Consider the following 15,347-nt stretch of genomic DNA (forward strand, 5'->3'; position numbering starts at 1 on the left):
GTGTTCTATTAACACAAACCATCCACTTCACTTCAGTCTGTTCCCAACGTGCCCTCTGACCTCTCACTACCACCTTACTCAGGTTGAACCAGTTGTTTGAACTCCTTCACAGTCAAGAGGTGAGGAAAAACAAAATCAGTTGCATTTAGTCTAAAATAAATAGTTCACCAAGCCTGGTCAACAGCTTGTGCTACAGCAGCACAGCAGGGGTTGGCAACCATTCTGATATATTCTGTAATTTAAACTTATTCTTTTTAACATATTGACATTATGCATAGATACAAAAAAAGGATTCATAAACTAACAAGTTACAATTATTTTTTTTTGTCATCTGCTGTCCATTGTCTGATTTTGTTTGTTTCAGTTATATATCAGTTTGCGAAATAACCGAAAAGATTTCCACCAGAAAGTCCAAGAATCCAAATTGACATTCTTAACTTGTTTTACTATGTCTATGAAGATATTCAATCCATAGCAATATAAAACAAATCCCCACATTTTAAAAGCATCAAATTGCCTGACAAAAAAGCACTTTTGCTTGATAAGGGCCTTAAACAAACTAAAATGGTAAATGGACTGTTGACTGATCATTTTAGCACTACTCCAAACACAAAGCGACACCTAAATCGATTGAAGTGTTGATTGTGGCCCATCCCAATGCTCTAGATTCACAAACATGCCTGAACTGCAGATTTCATTCATGTTTTTATCTGCTGCAGGTGTGTCTGTACTGCCACCATGTGGCAAAGACACAGATGACCAGGCTGCAGCACATTTCCACTCTGAACAGAACAAATAAAGACACCAGTTCTTATTTTACAGTAAAAAAATGAAACCAAAAACAAGACTTTATTAAAGAAGCATAAAAAATAAAACTCTTGATACATTTCTCATAACCGTCAAGTCAGCTCAAATTATACGATTATACAATTTTTCCGGCTCTTGGTTAAAAGGTCCATAAACTTTCAAATAAAATATATTTCAATTTTAAAATTTCTTCAATAATTCTCATTTTGCTATAAATTGCCTATATGTAGTACACAGGAAATAAGGAAAATAAAAAAATGGAAAATAAAAATAAATTTGAATAAAAAGGGTCACATTATTGTCTGGGATATTTAGGTAAGCAAATAAATTGTAAAAAATAAAGTGTAAAAAGTTTTTGTTTTTTTTTTATCTTAAAAATGATTAGCTAATGCCAGATGGCTTGAAGACATGCAGATGGTTAACTTACAAATAATGATACATGTTCTTTAGAAACTACACTTATCTTCATTTGAGTCATTTTGCTTTTGAAAACAACATCCCAATGATTGTACTCAGGGTATTTACACACACAGGTCAGGCCTGAAACCTAGTTTGTCCACGTTTTACATTTTGGTTCTGCATACAAAGAATTAAAGCCAAAAATAGAAGAGTGGCGGCTTAAGGGGTGTCCCCCCCCCCCCCCCCCTTACTGGCATGGCTCTCTTTGCATCCCCCCCCCCCCCCCTCTAAATCACAAAAAAAGGTCAGAGGCCACTGGCTCGCATGCCTCAGGAAACCCTGTTTTCAAACCTTAGGGAGGAAATGGGGGAGGGGTGAGTTTGGCTCAAAAAATAAAAATCAGCAGTCAATCTGAAAAACTTTGTACCTTTTAAACAATGAAACTACTGTACATTAAACCCTAACATCCTCTTATTGGCCAGAAACATCCCAGTGTAACAACGGGATTTACATTAGACCCATCTGGCAAATACAACACGCTCAACTCCTTTAACACGGCGACTTGAAAAGGGGGCTTTAAGATCGGCCTCAGACTCACGAGACGGCCTTCGACGGATCTGTTCATTTGGACGCGTTCGCGGCCCTGCATCTGATCCGAGGGCCCACAAGCGATGCCACGTTTGACACCAGAGCCAGTTTTGACGGGAATGTCGGGTCTACTGTGGACTGCAGAAGTTCAGCTTGAGAACCACTACTAAGTAGGTTTGTTGATCGCAGTGTTTCAGTAGGGAGTTGCACCAAAGCACCATGGGATAGTCTTCACAAAGACTACCGGTTCAGCTCCCGGGCAGATTTTTCTTCCTACACATGTGGACACATGAATTAGTGCATTACTGCAACAGGACAGCGGCTTATTAGATTCCTCTGTGCAGCTGCTGCTGCCCTCGTCACTTAACTGAATGAACAGTCAGAGAGCAAATAAGTTTAACATCCTACTGGCTGGAGCAACTTAAAGCACAGCAGAAACTGCCCAGACGCACATATTATTTACTCAAGTCGAGCTACCCCCCCCCCCCCCCCCCTTGATATTAAAACCCGAAAACGTGTCCTGATCTGAGACTACGTCCAGAGAGCAGGACACACTGTGACTGCAATGCCCTACGCTCTACTGACAGGATACGAATGTGAGGACTGTATAGGAACAGTTAGGAAATAAAATAGATTAAAAAAAAAAAAAAAAGCAAAACATTCTGCAGCTGCTGGGATTTGAACACAAAGAGTGTTTGGAAGCCCTGGATGACCTAGCTACTAGCTGCCATAAAGGATAAGGTTCTACCTACTGCGCGTGAGCCTGAACATGTGATTGTGTGTCTGTGCGGTCAGAGGAAGCCCTTGAGAAGTAATTTTAATTCTGTTTTCATGGCTTGTCTCATTCAATGAGCTGATTCCATGCATGTTCAAAAAAAAGAAAGAAAAAAGGGCCACAAACAGAAACCGTGTACCATCGCCCAAAGTCATACGTACAGTATTTAACACTATAAGAGGCGGTTACTGCAAACTCACACTGAATTCTTTAAAAACCACTAACACAAAACAGGATGCAACCGCCTCATCTGGAGTTACTCAGTAATGCGTCGGAAACATAGGACGATGCTCAAACTAACCATTTAGTGCACCACGGTTGGCCGGGAGGACAGCGCTGTATGGGTACGAGTCCTCTGAGAGAGTGCCATACAGCTCGGCTGTGAGAGCGGGTGGAAGACCAAAACAAAAACAGTAAGAGCCGTTTCTTGTCCTTTTAGAGGGGCCGGGAGTTACAGTGCATGAAAAGAAATTGTTCTATCGAGCCCCTTGTTATTGTTTGGTGTGGGGCGGAGAGGCCGCCTCTCCGTAACCTTATTGGACAAAAACATTCACGTGTGATATCAGAAAAGCCCCATCTTATCTTAACAGTTCAAAATATGTCTGCAAGCCACACACTTGACAGTCACGAGTCAAAAACTAGTAGAAAATGCTAAATAAGCCGATCAGAGTGTAACAGACGGGATGTGAAAGGAAAATGTCCTGGTGTGGATGGATCGGCGCAAGAGTGAGAAGGTCTAAAAAACAGGTCTTCTCATGGTGAGGACACATAATGGTGCAGATGTGAAAACAGCATGAGTGGGCATTATTCACATACACGCGCGAGAGAGAGAGATGTGTGTGGGATCGTGGGGAGGGATTGTCAGGCAGCCCAAACGTACAGAGAACCGACCTCAAACATTCCCATAATATCACTGATGGTACATTTCTCCCTAATTAAAAAGGATAATTAATGTGAATTAATGCAGCAGCCACATTTGAAATGTGGAGCATCCAAATTCATCCGGCATGTTATTGATCAATTTCAGTCTGTTAATAGCATTCATTTGACGTTACTTGACGCCACACAAAAATTTGCGACGAAGAGAAACAGGAAGTCATCCTCAAGGGGTCCGTCGGTGTATTCCTCCGATAGGTGCCTGACTACATGTGGACCTATTAAAAAAAAATTCCACGCTTGCAGAAAACTAGCAACCATGCCGCTTAAACAACAGCATGAGTGAGAGCAAGGTGAGGAAGCAAAGGTGGAGGGGTTGTTGGAACAGTTTGCCCTGTCAAGGACATTAAAATAAGGAGTAAAAAACTGCAGGCCTCATTGACAGCTCCATTGAAAAATATCTGTTAAGTACAAAAGTGTCAAAAGGAAAGTCTGTGAGAGAGAGAAAGCAGGTAGAGATCTGAAGAAGCCAGAATGAAGAAATGACAGACCGGCAGCCAGCAGGGCCGGCTGCTCCGGGTCAAAATGAAGGCCTGAAGAGAGATAAGACACTAGTTTCCTTCCAAAAGTTCACCACCGAGAGACTGAGCCCCAACTGTCTGAAGATCCAGTTTCAGTTAGCTTCACTCGGAAAATAAGTCATTGTAATTATTATTATTATTATTAACCTTGACAGTTACCAGCGAAAGAAAAATCAACATCCGTATCGTATCGTCATCTCTATTATGCATTTATTATGGTCCATCATGTGTGTGTGTGAACGGTATTAGTGTGAATCCTTCCACTGCCTCTGCCACAGCTAATGCCCCACTTCAGTCTTCTTCCTGCCCCCAACCCACTCCCCAGCCAGGGCATTAGGAGAAGATGCGGATGCACTGTGTAGTGGGGGTGTGGCAGACGGGGCACTCTGGGTCAGCTGACTGGCAGATTTGCCCAGCGCACTCCATGCAGAACAGGTTGTGGCCGCAAGGCACCAGGGCCGCTGTCACCTCGCTCTCAAAACACACAAAGCAGTCCCTGTTGATCCCGGGGCCGACCCCGACGAGACCCGGGACCCCGGGGCCAGAGCTTCCTTTCAGCCGACTCAGCATCCCAGAATTGAGGCCCACGCCGCTGCTACCTCCCTCGGAGTCAGTGGGTGAGCCGCCGGGCAGGGAGGAGGCCGAGCAAGAGGAGTAACCGGTCGACGACCCGCCGGAGCTGGAGCTAGACGCTCCGGAGAAGGAGCCGCCTCCTGCGCTGCCAGACTGCAACCAGGAGAGAGTGCTGAGGGGGTCGCTCTGTGCGCGACGGGCCAGAGGATGATCCAGGGGGCCCACGCCCGTGTCCTGAGGCAGAGTTGGAGACAATCGTGGAGTGATGGCGCCGCCACTGAGGCCGCTGCTGTTGCGACGTAGAGGCTGCTGCTGTTGGGCGGAGCCGGCCGTCTTATTGCCTGGTCCACCGTTGACGAAAGGTGCCCAGATGTTAGCGGCACTGAACTCAAAGCCCAGTTCCTCTGAGGAGGGCAGCCCCGGGGTGGAGTCGCCCCCGAAAGTGAATCCTCCTCCAGCGCTGCTGGAAGTGGTGCTAAAGGGGCTGGTGGGGCTGCCTCCCTCGTTGGCCTTGCGACCGGTGCTGAAGTTGTCCGAGCTCATCCCGCCGTTGTGGGTGTGATAGGCTACTGAGGACGACATCTTCCGGTTTGATGAGTGATGCATGGACATGGGAACAGGAGGAGGAGGGGGGGAGGGCGGAGGAGGAGGGGGGGCGGAATGGTGGCCAGAAGCCCTGGACCACAGAGATGACCCCAGTCCTCCGCTCAGGGCGCCCAGGCCTTCTAGACTGACATCGGTGCCGTTGGAGTGGAAGTCATTGTCTCCCTGCAGGTCTACAAAGGTTCCAGTTCGCAGGGTGATGTGGGTCTCGATCTCCTCTCTCGCTCGGTCAACGTTCTCCGGCATGCCGGTCACCTCGAACACCGGGTCTTTCTCTCTACTAGGCGTCACGATGTAGGTGTGAGTCTGCTGCTGGATGCGCTTAATAGTTGCTCCTTTTGGTCCAACAACTAAACCAACTACTCGGTAGGGCACCCTCACCTGGATGAGTGACAAGAGAAATGCTTTAATGTAACTACAGATGTTAAATAGTGTTACCCAGCAGAGGAAACACAGTATGATGACTAAGCCACGGGGGGGGGTTCTGTACCTGTATAGTGGTCTGTCCAGGTAAGTGTGGTGGTCCAGGAAGAGAGCCGCCGCCACTGCCTGCTGCTGCTCCTGCTGCTGCTGTTCCTCCTCCTCCTCCTCCTCCTCCAGGCCCTCCGGCTTTGCAGCGGGACGCCCGGATCATAGAGAAATGCTCGGCCGCAGAGACAATTTCACGCTTGGCCATCTCCACGTCCTCCCTGCGTCCCGTCACGATGAAAACTGGCTCCTCACCTCGGACTGGGGTCTTTATGTAGGTATTTGTTTTGGCACGCAGAGCCTTTATCTTACAACCTGGAAGATGCATAAACACATTCATTTGTACACAATCGCAACACACAAGCGCACACACAGTATAAATACACTTGTTGATCACAAGTAGTACATTTCTTTTTGAGGATTCCGTACCCAACATGTTATTGTTGAATTCCAAAATGTTTTTTTAAAAATGCAGTTTTCAATTGACTACCTGTTTTGAATAGCCTACAAACAGTTGACAGTTAATTAGGTACACGTACTGTAGTTTGAATTAATTCAGTCTATTACAACAGCCCACCCTTTTGTCTACCTCATTTACATACATCAATAAGTACAGCCACATACTTAAACACCAGCTCAACAAACTACAGCATCAATGTGCCACAGCGCTCTGTGGTTAAGTGATGTGTTCATGCACTGTAACAGAAATAACAAAAAAGCAGAAGACACTATGGAGGATATTCACGAGGAGTCCGTCTGTCAAAACACCAAGTCAGTAGCTGCTGCACTGCTCGAGTCAACTCCTGCTCTGTTTCTTTAAATATGGACGCTTCATTCTCGCCGACCAATGAGGCACGCGGAGTGTGATGTCATTCTGGGAAGCAGAAAGCATGGCTTTTTCAAACAAAGAGAACAATGCCGTAACGCTGCCGCGGCTGCGACGGGCGAACCGAACCCACAACATGAGTCTATTTAAAGTAGAGACCTTATGCTGATAAAAAACAAACGATACAAATTAAAACATGACATTTAAACAACGTAGCGACTGATACTGGAGCAGCAGCAGACGGAGCTGGGTGCAGGGCGTAACACCGCCCAGCCCCGTGTTTGTGAGTCTGCTGCTCCCGTTTCAGCTTCAAATCGGCTCAGCAGAGACCGTAATAATACACCACAAATGTCGACACGAGCTACAAATAAATGTGCGTTGAGTGTCCACGGAGTACGGTCTGCGATACACAAAATCAACATATTTCCTTTGTTTGGTGCAGGCTGCTAGACATGTTCAGACTCCCGACAATCTGCCGCTTTGTCCGACCCTCTCCCACCCCTCCCCCTCTCTCCTGCTCATCCACCGCACTCTCGCTCTATGTTGAGGCATTGTCTGAATATTGTTTAAAATGGAATATGAATATAGCGGGTAAAGCTTTTTTGGTGGCGCTCCCGCAGCATGCTGGTATTTAAAACACAAACGGTGAATGCACACCGAGCAGAGCACCAGGCTCAGGCTGTAAAAGTTAATCAGAGACCCTCCTCTCACCAGACTGCCACCCAAACAAAGGGCACCCGGGCTGCATGCTGCCCGAACAGACGGCCCATAAACAAACACCAAATAATTCAACACTAACTAAACTGCACCACACACACCCGTGCTCTTACCTTGTCTCCCCACTATTTCGGCCACATGTTCGGAGCTGGGGACGGGCACACACTCGGTCATGTTGACACTTCTTTTCCTGCTGCAGAGGACGGAGCTTTGTTCTCCGTGGAGCATGGGGTGCGAGCTGGCCATGTGGTACCCGCCCGTGCCGTAGTACTCCGGGGATGGAGAACAAGACGACGGCGAGTCCTGGGACCCGTTGGGATGCTCCATCATCTGTAGGTCCACGTAGCCCACACCGTTGCAGCCCTCGGAACCCGGACCCTGGGTCACATCCAGACTGTCCACAAGCCCGCCGCCCACACAGTCCACCTTATCCAGGGCCATGAGTGACAGCTGGTCCAGGGCGAAGCGAAGCGCCTCTTGGTGGTCCTCTTCCCGGGACTCGTGGTCCGTCTCTCGGGGCAGACCGACCCCGTTGTGCTGGCTGCTGATCACCACGTCGTGGTCCATAATCTCGGGGTGGAATAAAGGGCTAGGCATAGTCTCTCCGTGGATCTCACATCAGATCGCAGATGCCTAATGGGAGTGAGCTCACCCTCTTCTGAAATAAAAAAACGAAAAACATTAAAGCGGTGTTTGTTTACAATTAAAACCCGAAACAGGAGCGGAGATGAGCACCGTGCCGCCAACTATCATCCACAAACAGCAGCGTGCGTTAGCGGTGTTGATTTGGGCGCCTTGCTTTGTCTGTTGTTGCTTCTTGTCTGACAACTGAAGCCATCCAGGAGGCTGATTGTTTTGTCAGATCAGGTCCGTTTTTAACACAAGTGAACAAAGTATCCATCCACACAGATACGAACAACCCGCGTGGCTCTAACTCCAGACACGCATTTATGTACTGATCGTATTAAAAAACAAAAGAGGGATTTATTCTGTTGTTAGCTGTTAGCTAAAAGGCTAGCTCCACATACTCGGCACTCAGTCACGTTGTCGACCCCTTTGTTTGGGAGCACCACGGCTAGCTGGTTAGCTCTGCTCTGACAGTCTCGTGCTCGTTCTAAAAGGCAGCCGCGTGTTTTTTTCTGTGTGAAAACAACACTAACTTACTTTATCTGGCCTTTGTCGACGAGATTTTGTCTTCGCTTGACGCCCAGTTTTTCGAGGGAAAGATGAGAAGCAGACAGAAGCAGACCTGTGCTAGGGCGCTAGCGGGGGAGCTAACTAGCACGCCAAACGGGGGGCGTAGGAGAAAAACGTTCAACGCCGAGAAGAGAGCACTGTTGTTTTTGTGTCTCTTTCTGGAGAGTCGAAGCGTATTCCTGGGTGTGTCACTGAGTCTTCATTCTGCGTACCGTCAGGAGGACGGCAGCTGAAATCCAAGGTTAGCAGTTACCTTTTAGTTAAAACACACACAGTGGCGCTCTCTCTGCTGCTGCTGCCTGACCCCGGTCGGTCCGCCGCCTTTGTCTCGCCAGGCGCACGCCGCTCCGTCTCCCGCACACGGCACTGACGTCACCCGCGACACAACAATAGGTTCAAAGGCCACATGCAGCAAGGAGGGGGGTTGGGACATCCACGGCCTAGTCACCTCTGCTGGCACTATTGTGTCTGGCAGTCTGCAGGGCACTATTTCATCTCCCTGTCCTGCATGTTTTGCGACCCGACTGTTAACGCAATGACACACGTTTTTTTTTTAAATGTGGTCATATTTGGGTGTGTTCATCATGGCTACCAATGAAGTGCTTTGGGTGGTTCAACATCAGCGTTAGATGGTGCTCATACAGTGCGTGTCGGTGTCTTTTGCTTTCTAGGTAGTAATAAAATAAAAATATAAAATAACCATGGGCAATATGTTCATGGCAATGCTCTTAATTCTAGGCAACACCTTTTCTTGCATCATGAGCTGAAAGGAATAAATTATAGGTTTATATATTTATAGATAGCACATTTTTATGTGCTTAATTTAACAGATGTACTCTTGGCAATGAAGTGTTGGGATCTTTTTCAGCAGAAACACCTTACCAGGGATAGGGGTCACACATTAGCCGTGGCGTGAAATATAAGCAACACATCTGTATTATGTATTTGTAACCTGTTATAATGATGAATGCATTGTCCCTGACACATAGTTGCATTTAATAGTACTAACAAGATTGTAACTCTGGAAGATATCAACTTATATTAGCTTTGGCTCAACAGACAGTGGATTTTGAAAAGGAGGAATCATCACAGGGACTAACGTCATACATGTAGGCATGTGAATATTATATGAAGACTTGAACAATGTGAACCCATCCTTTACAGACGAAGGGACCTTTTAATCACAACATCTAAAAACATGTCCACCTACTACAACCTCAGAGATAAAAAAAAACTAAACACCAGCCATGAAAGAGCTGCATTTATTTCACAGTGGTATAGAGACAAATAATGATTCTTGTAATGAGGTACAGTACATCATGTTACGAGGTACATCAGTGTTTTATTGGTTTTTGTATTTTCTGAAGGTACACACTTTTTCTGTTACATATTAAACTCAAATGCAGCTGGCGAAACAGTACTGAAAAATCTTTTGTCAACACACTTGTGACTTAAACTTCAAAACCATGTAAACTCAAGTTATTGTGAGAAACAACACTGCTTTGAGCTGTAAAAACTTGAAATCAAACAAACTAAATGTGATTAGTCACAGCCACAACAGTGCCGTGTGCATGTAAACATACTGCAACCTTTCTATGCTTCCAAACGTAACACAATACCTGCAGTGCCAGAGTAAAATAGAAAAGAGCAACGTGTCAAAAAAGAAACACACTTAAGACGTCAACATGAAAGGATACATTCAACACAAACACACACAAGCGCGCGCACACACACACACACACACACACACACACACATCAGGTTTGTGTTTTTGACTTTACTTTGAGCTTGAACAGCTGTTTACAAACTGTAACAATGCATTGTGGAGAGAATCATCCACAACTGCCGCAAAACCGCCTTAAAAGTACAACCACTTACAGGAACAGTAATTTCATTTGACTCAATATAGTATCAATGATGACGCCATCGTGACATGAAAACGCTAAACAGAATGGAAAGTCTAAAGAAAGTCGCCTTACGTTAGTAGAGGTAAAAATGAACTGGAAATCCAAAGCACCCTTCCAGAATTACACTAATGAATGTAAAAAATAATAATAATAATATTAAAGAAAACAGTCTTTGTTTAGGTAAACAAAATCTGCAGAACGTCTGCATTTAGGGTCTATTTCAGTTCAAAGTGTATAAAAATCTTCATGGAGCCAATTATTTGAAAATGAAAGGAGTTTACCAGCAAACTTCATGTCAAACGAGCCTGCGGGAGAGAAGAGAAAGAGACACGTTAGATGTACTGAAGCTCATAACAAGACAATCAAACGGAGGAAATGGATGGACCAACAGAAGAGGATATAGCGACACTGGAACCTGTCGTTTTGTGTACCTTGGCTATAATTCCTCCTTGTCCACCTGCTCAACCGTCTCCGCCACTTTGTTGGCTGCCGCTGCGTCTGCAGTGGCGTCTTCTATGTGAGCCAACATATCAGCTGTGAGGGCTTCCTCGAGCCGCCTCCTCACATTCTGCACCAGGTCCTCCTGCTTCCTAAGAGACACAGACCAGGATCATTCTCGATTTATCTGCCAATCATTATCTTTCTTCGGTGTACAAAATGTCAGAAAATGGTGAAAACTGTCAGTTCCTCAAAGTCCAAGATGGTGTTTTTAAATGGCTTGTTTGGTCGGTTCAAACCCCCCAACAGCATGAAATCTCCATATCTGAGAGCCGGACATCTTCTGCCATTATTGCATGAAATATCGGTGGCACTTATGGAAACAAAACTTTCACGGCAAAGAGTGTTGCGAGACAAAATCTGCCACAGTCGCCCATTTAGTCTGAACATTTACACGATAGAGAACCAACGATACGATTATTTTGACCGTCTTAACCAAAGTCTCTTCATCTACCTCCACCAGTAACAAGGTCCTTAAATAGATCATCGTCACTGCAGAGTAGGTTACTCTCAACACTGCTGAGCACAATGTGTTGTGTATTGTGTCATGTAGCAGGCATGTAGGTTTATCTTCTATCACAATATAGATCATTTTATCTTTATCTTAATAATGATTTATATGAGGAAAAACAAGCATATTTTCTGTTAATTTAATAAATAGTTGGTATGAAATGACCACATGGTAAAGCACTTTACTCATATCTGAATTTAATACTTCACAATGAAAAGTAATGAGTATTATCACAATTAATTTCGACCTTTTGTGCAAAATGAACACAAGTTTCAAGACAATTACAGAGAACAAAATAATAAATATATGCAGCTATACACGGACGATGTTTACATGCATCGAGAATCATTGTGCTTTTGAATTGTTGACGGGTGAATTGTAGCGGAATTGTTGACGGGTGAAGATTCTACGCTACAGTGAGGGAAGCTGCAGCCGTGCTGCTGGTGTGAACATCTTACCTGATGTCATCGTCAGTCACCACAAAGGCCTTGCAGAGAGGTTGTGATGTGTTGAGCCAGACCCCCGGGTTTTTCTCCACAGCAGCAGTGAGTTGTCCAGTGACAGGTGAGGGGCTGGTGTGCAGAGCGCTGGCGATGGCAGAAAGAAGTGTTTTATCTGAACACGCAGGCCCAACACCTAGAAAGAGGACAACAGGGAAGCGTAAGTCAAGCAAAACGTCACTGCTTTGAGTCACACAATGTCATCACGTTTGTTTTGGTTGCTCTCACCCTGTAAGCCTTTGGGAAGATCCATAGTTTTCACCAGCTCCTCTGCGATATCAAATGCATTCAACCCGCCCAACTTCCTCTCCCAGAACAACTGAAGATCGAAGCAAACCAAAAATACTAAAATCATTTCCGTGTTAAGTTTCGAGCGTTGTTTTCCACAAACTGAATATGTGAATCGTTATACAATGTATTGAAAAAGCAAAAAATAAATAAAATAACAGCAAAGCCAGAAAGACACATAACAGAACACCAAGTTTCATATTGGTCAACATGACAGCTACTTATAGGACCAATTTAATTTGCCTTTTTCACAGTGTTAACGAATGAAAGAACTTACTTGTTTGGGTTGGTCCACAGCCTTCTGTGGGTCGGTCTTCACCTTGTTGTTGGGGTGATTTGTAACCTTGGTCACAGGTTGTTTGAAGATGGACGCCGTCTGTCGAACTGGTAGTGTCGTGTTTAAATCAGGCTTGTTCTTTGAGAGAGACGATACGACACCTTTGTTACACACACACATTGCTGTACAAACCTACAGAGTTGTATGACGGAGTTATTGTTTCATCAGAACAGGAGGCACTGTGGCATCCCTTCATTACTCCCATGGAGTGTGAAGAGACGATGTAAACATTACAATGAACTGGGACAATTATTATGCTTATGAGCCGTTTGAGAAAAAAAAAAAAAGTCCTTCAGCAGCAGAAATAAAAGGCTGTGATGATGTCACCATTTTACAACAGCACTGGATATCCCGAGGCAGTGCAGTCATCAGTTAATCATAAAACAACATCTGTGGGAGAGGTTTACCAGCAAGGGAGGCAACAACACGGTCTATTGTAACGCTGAAGGAGCTCCAGGTTTCCACTGCTTTAGATTTAGATGTGTCCAAAACCATTTGCTACCTAGTAAACTATATATAATATTTAAATTCGAACACAATATATATGCACATAGTCATGTTAGGAATCTCGATGTAAAGCTCACTAGAGTAAACTAATTCATGTGTATCATGTGTAGACCATAGTAACTGTGTACACCACAAATGTTGCCTGGGCCATTCAGTTCTTTATGATACAATGAGACTTAAACTGAGGTATTTGGCCATACTATTAAAACTTAACTTTATGTTTTGGGTTCAAAGCCAAACTGTGGCTGTGTCTTGGAGACACTAAGTCGATCCAAAATGTGTGGCAGGTCCACATAAAACGTGGGCATGGAAGAAAGACTTCAGAGTCAAAACATACAAAGCTGACACAAACCTTTGGCTGTAATCATTGCCAAATTGTGCCTCCACTGATTACTTTGGTTAACTTTAAAATGGAAATATTTATTGCTCTGTTATCGTCATAAAGTCATATTAAAACCCCATCGATTCAATTGTGTAAAAACAATAACATGAATGTGAATATATTTTATCGGTATAAACACTAATTTAACGGTCATTCGCACCTCATAAAAACCAAAAGCAAACACATTCTCACCCTGTTTTGATGGTTGATTTCGTACAGATTCTTGTGCCTGCTGCGCTGCACTTTGGTCAGGAGCGACCATCCAGCCCGGGAGTGGCTGGCATTCACATCTGGGTGAAGGCTGCCGCCCAGACTGCGGACTATCTGGGGCTTGTTGAGGATGCGCTTAATAGGTACACTGGAGAGAGAAAACACAAGAGCCGTCATCACAACGTTCACCTCTTCAAATACCTGAGGCATTGAAGCGCTTAAGGCATTAATACATGGCTTCTTAATTATTGTAAACGGTGGGAGCCGGCCGTCGTTTTGTGCGGGGGACACTTACAACTTTAAAAATAATCAAAAGTTGTAAGTTTTCCTACATAACAAGGAGTAAGGAAAAGTCAGGCAAACACATCTGCACACGCCCACAGCTGCTGATGTAATTACTCAGCCACAGTAGGTGTTCTCTGCGTGTAGGTGGAGCTTTGAGGTAGATTGTCGCGATGACTCTGTACCTGTAATACAACAGGCTGCCTCCTTCCAAGAGTGAGCTCACTAACGTTACTCAGACTGGGGGGGGGGGTTTACAAACGGATAATAACTACAAACGAGGCGGCATATTCTTAATTACCCACAAGTTTTTAACAAGATAACCGAGCTGCAGCTGATCTTTTATAGCGCACGCTCACGACTGGCGCAGACGCGCCGGGGCCCAACGCACCGCAGGTCATGCGTGTGTAAACAATGAAACTTAGCTAGCTAATCAAGCTAGCAGCGTTGGCAACGTCAACGTACCAGCGACCACATTATCAATGACTATTGTTAAAAGTTGCAAGTTTAGAAACTTAATTAAGTCAAAACGAGCTAAAGCCTGCGTTTATCTAACGTAACAAAAGTGTAAATAACACAGACTTGACAATTAGCTTAGTGTTGTTCTAAACGCATGTATGCATGCGTGCATTTCCTGCAGAGAAACTTTCATCTTAAGTCCTTCGACTGAGCGGGTTTTAAAGTCTCACCCTTTTCTTTCCATGGTCTTGGTTGTCTTGGTTTGCTTGTCCGGTATTCTGGCTTGTAAAAGATCAGAAGCCAGCTAGCTGCCTATTGTTGCAGTCATAATTTTTCACCGAGTCTGGTTTGTTATCGATCCACTGCCTGTCTCCCGTCAGGACCTTTACAACTGCAGATCACTCCGCCAGAGGGCCTTGTAACACAATGAGCGGAAGACATCCGCGACACTCCTGTAAAAATAGTCCGAAAATGACCAGACAGGTCACAAAGGATCTGTTAGCTGCACACTGTGAGAGATGGAAAGTGACTCATATTGAAGTATATTTTATTAAGTACCGTAGAGATTCTTTTGTACTAAATTTAAGATAAATCATTTTACTTCCCAACACAACTTTGCAAACTGAGCAGTTGCACAATAAAAAATACAGTTTAATAAATTAAACTGAGTAAAGTAGTTGACACAACACAACCTGGACCTGGCAAACTTAAAATGCTGCTTAAACATTAGTCAATAACTTATATTTAAAAAATCATTCCATAGGAGTACTTTTACAAATGATATTTAGTACATTTTGCTGCTAACTAGGTCATTTTTGTGTAATTTTATCCCAGGACTAATACCAGTAATGGGCTCATTTTACATTGTTGCATAATATTTACTTTGCAACCTGCAGTTGGATAAAGTCCAAGACTAATGAAAAAAAGTAGTCCCACCATCGAAAAGTTTAAATTCAGTATAGGAACAATCATCTCTCCCAGATTGTTTGGCTGCTCTTTTCATACACAGACACATGTTCTGATGATTTCCAAGGGCTTGTTTTGCCTGTTAGCACC

The 15,347-nt window shown here is 44.6% G+C and overlaps 2 protein-coding genes across 3 annotated transcripts; both read right to left on the reverse strand.

Annotated features, from left to right (window-relative positions):
* Window positions 1–2,356: 2,356 nt before the first annotated feature.
* LOC306788675 (RNA-binding protein MEX3B) lies at window positions 2,357–8,791 on the reverse strand. 2 transcript variants are annotated; one of them, XM_079284280.1, is made up of 4 exons: window positions 8,664–8,791; window positions 7,327–7,871; window positions 5,693–5,985; window positions 2,357–5,583 (listed from the first exon to the last, which is right to left on the reverse strand). In XM_079284280.1, the coding sequence occupies exons 2-4, from the start codon at window positions 7,808–7,810 to the stop codon at window positions 4,360–4,362; spliced, it is 2,001 nt and encodes a 666-aa protein (XP_079140406.1). In that variant the 5' UTR covers window positions 7,811–7,871; window positions 8,664–8,791; the 3' UTR covers window positions 2,357–4,359. The 2 variants fall into 2 exon arrangements, with proteins under 2 accessions (XP_079140406.1, XP_079140405.1); XM_079284279.1 differs by having other exon boundaries at window positions 8,378–8,685.
* A 903-nt stretch (window positions 8,792–9,694) lies between these two features.
* On the reverse strand, window positions 9,695–14,661 carry LOC306788792 (methyl-CpG-binding domain protein 3-like). The gene is made up of 7 exons (XM_079284448.1): window positions 14,522–14,661; window positions 13,533–13,698; window positions 12,392–12,529; window positions 12,055–12,145; window positions 11,785–11,962; window positions 10,749–10,907; window positions 9,695–10,622 (listed from the first exon to the last, which is right to left on the reverse strand). Exons 1-6 carry the CDS (start codon window positions 14,533–14,535, stop codon window positions 10,754–10,756), a joined length of 741 nt encoding a protein of 246 aa, XP_079140574.1. The 5' UTR covers window positions 14,536–14,661; the 3' UTR covers window positions 9,695–10,622; window positions 10,749–10,753.
* Between the last annotated feature and the right edge of the window lie 686 nt (window positions 14,662–15,347).

This window comes from Melanostigma gelatinosum (genome assembly GCF_949748355.1).
Source record: "Melanostigma gelatinosum genome assembly, chromosome: 15".
Lineage (NCBI taxonomy): Eukaryota > Metazoa > Chordata > Actinopteri > Perciformes > Zoarcidae > Melanostigma > Melanostigma gelatinosum.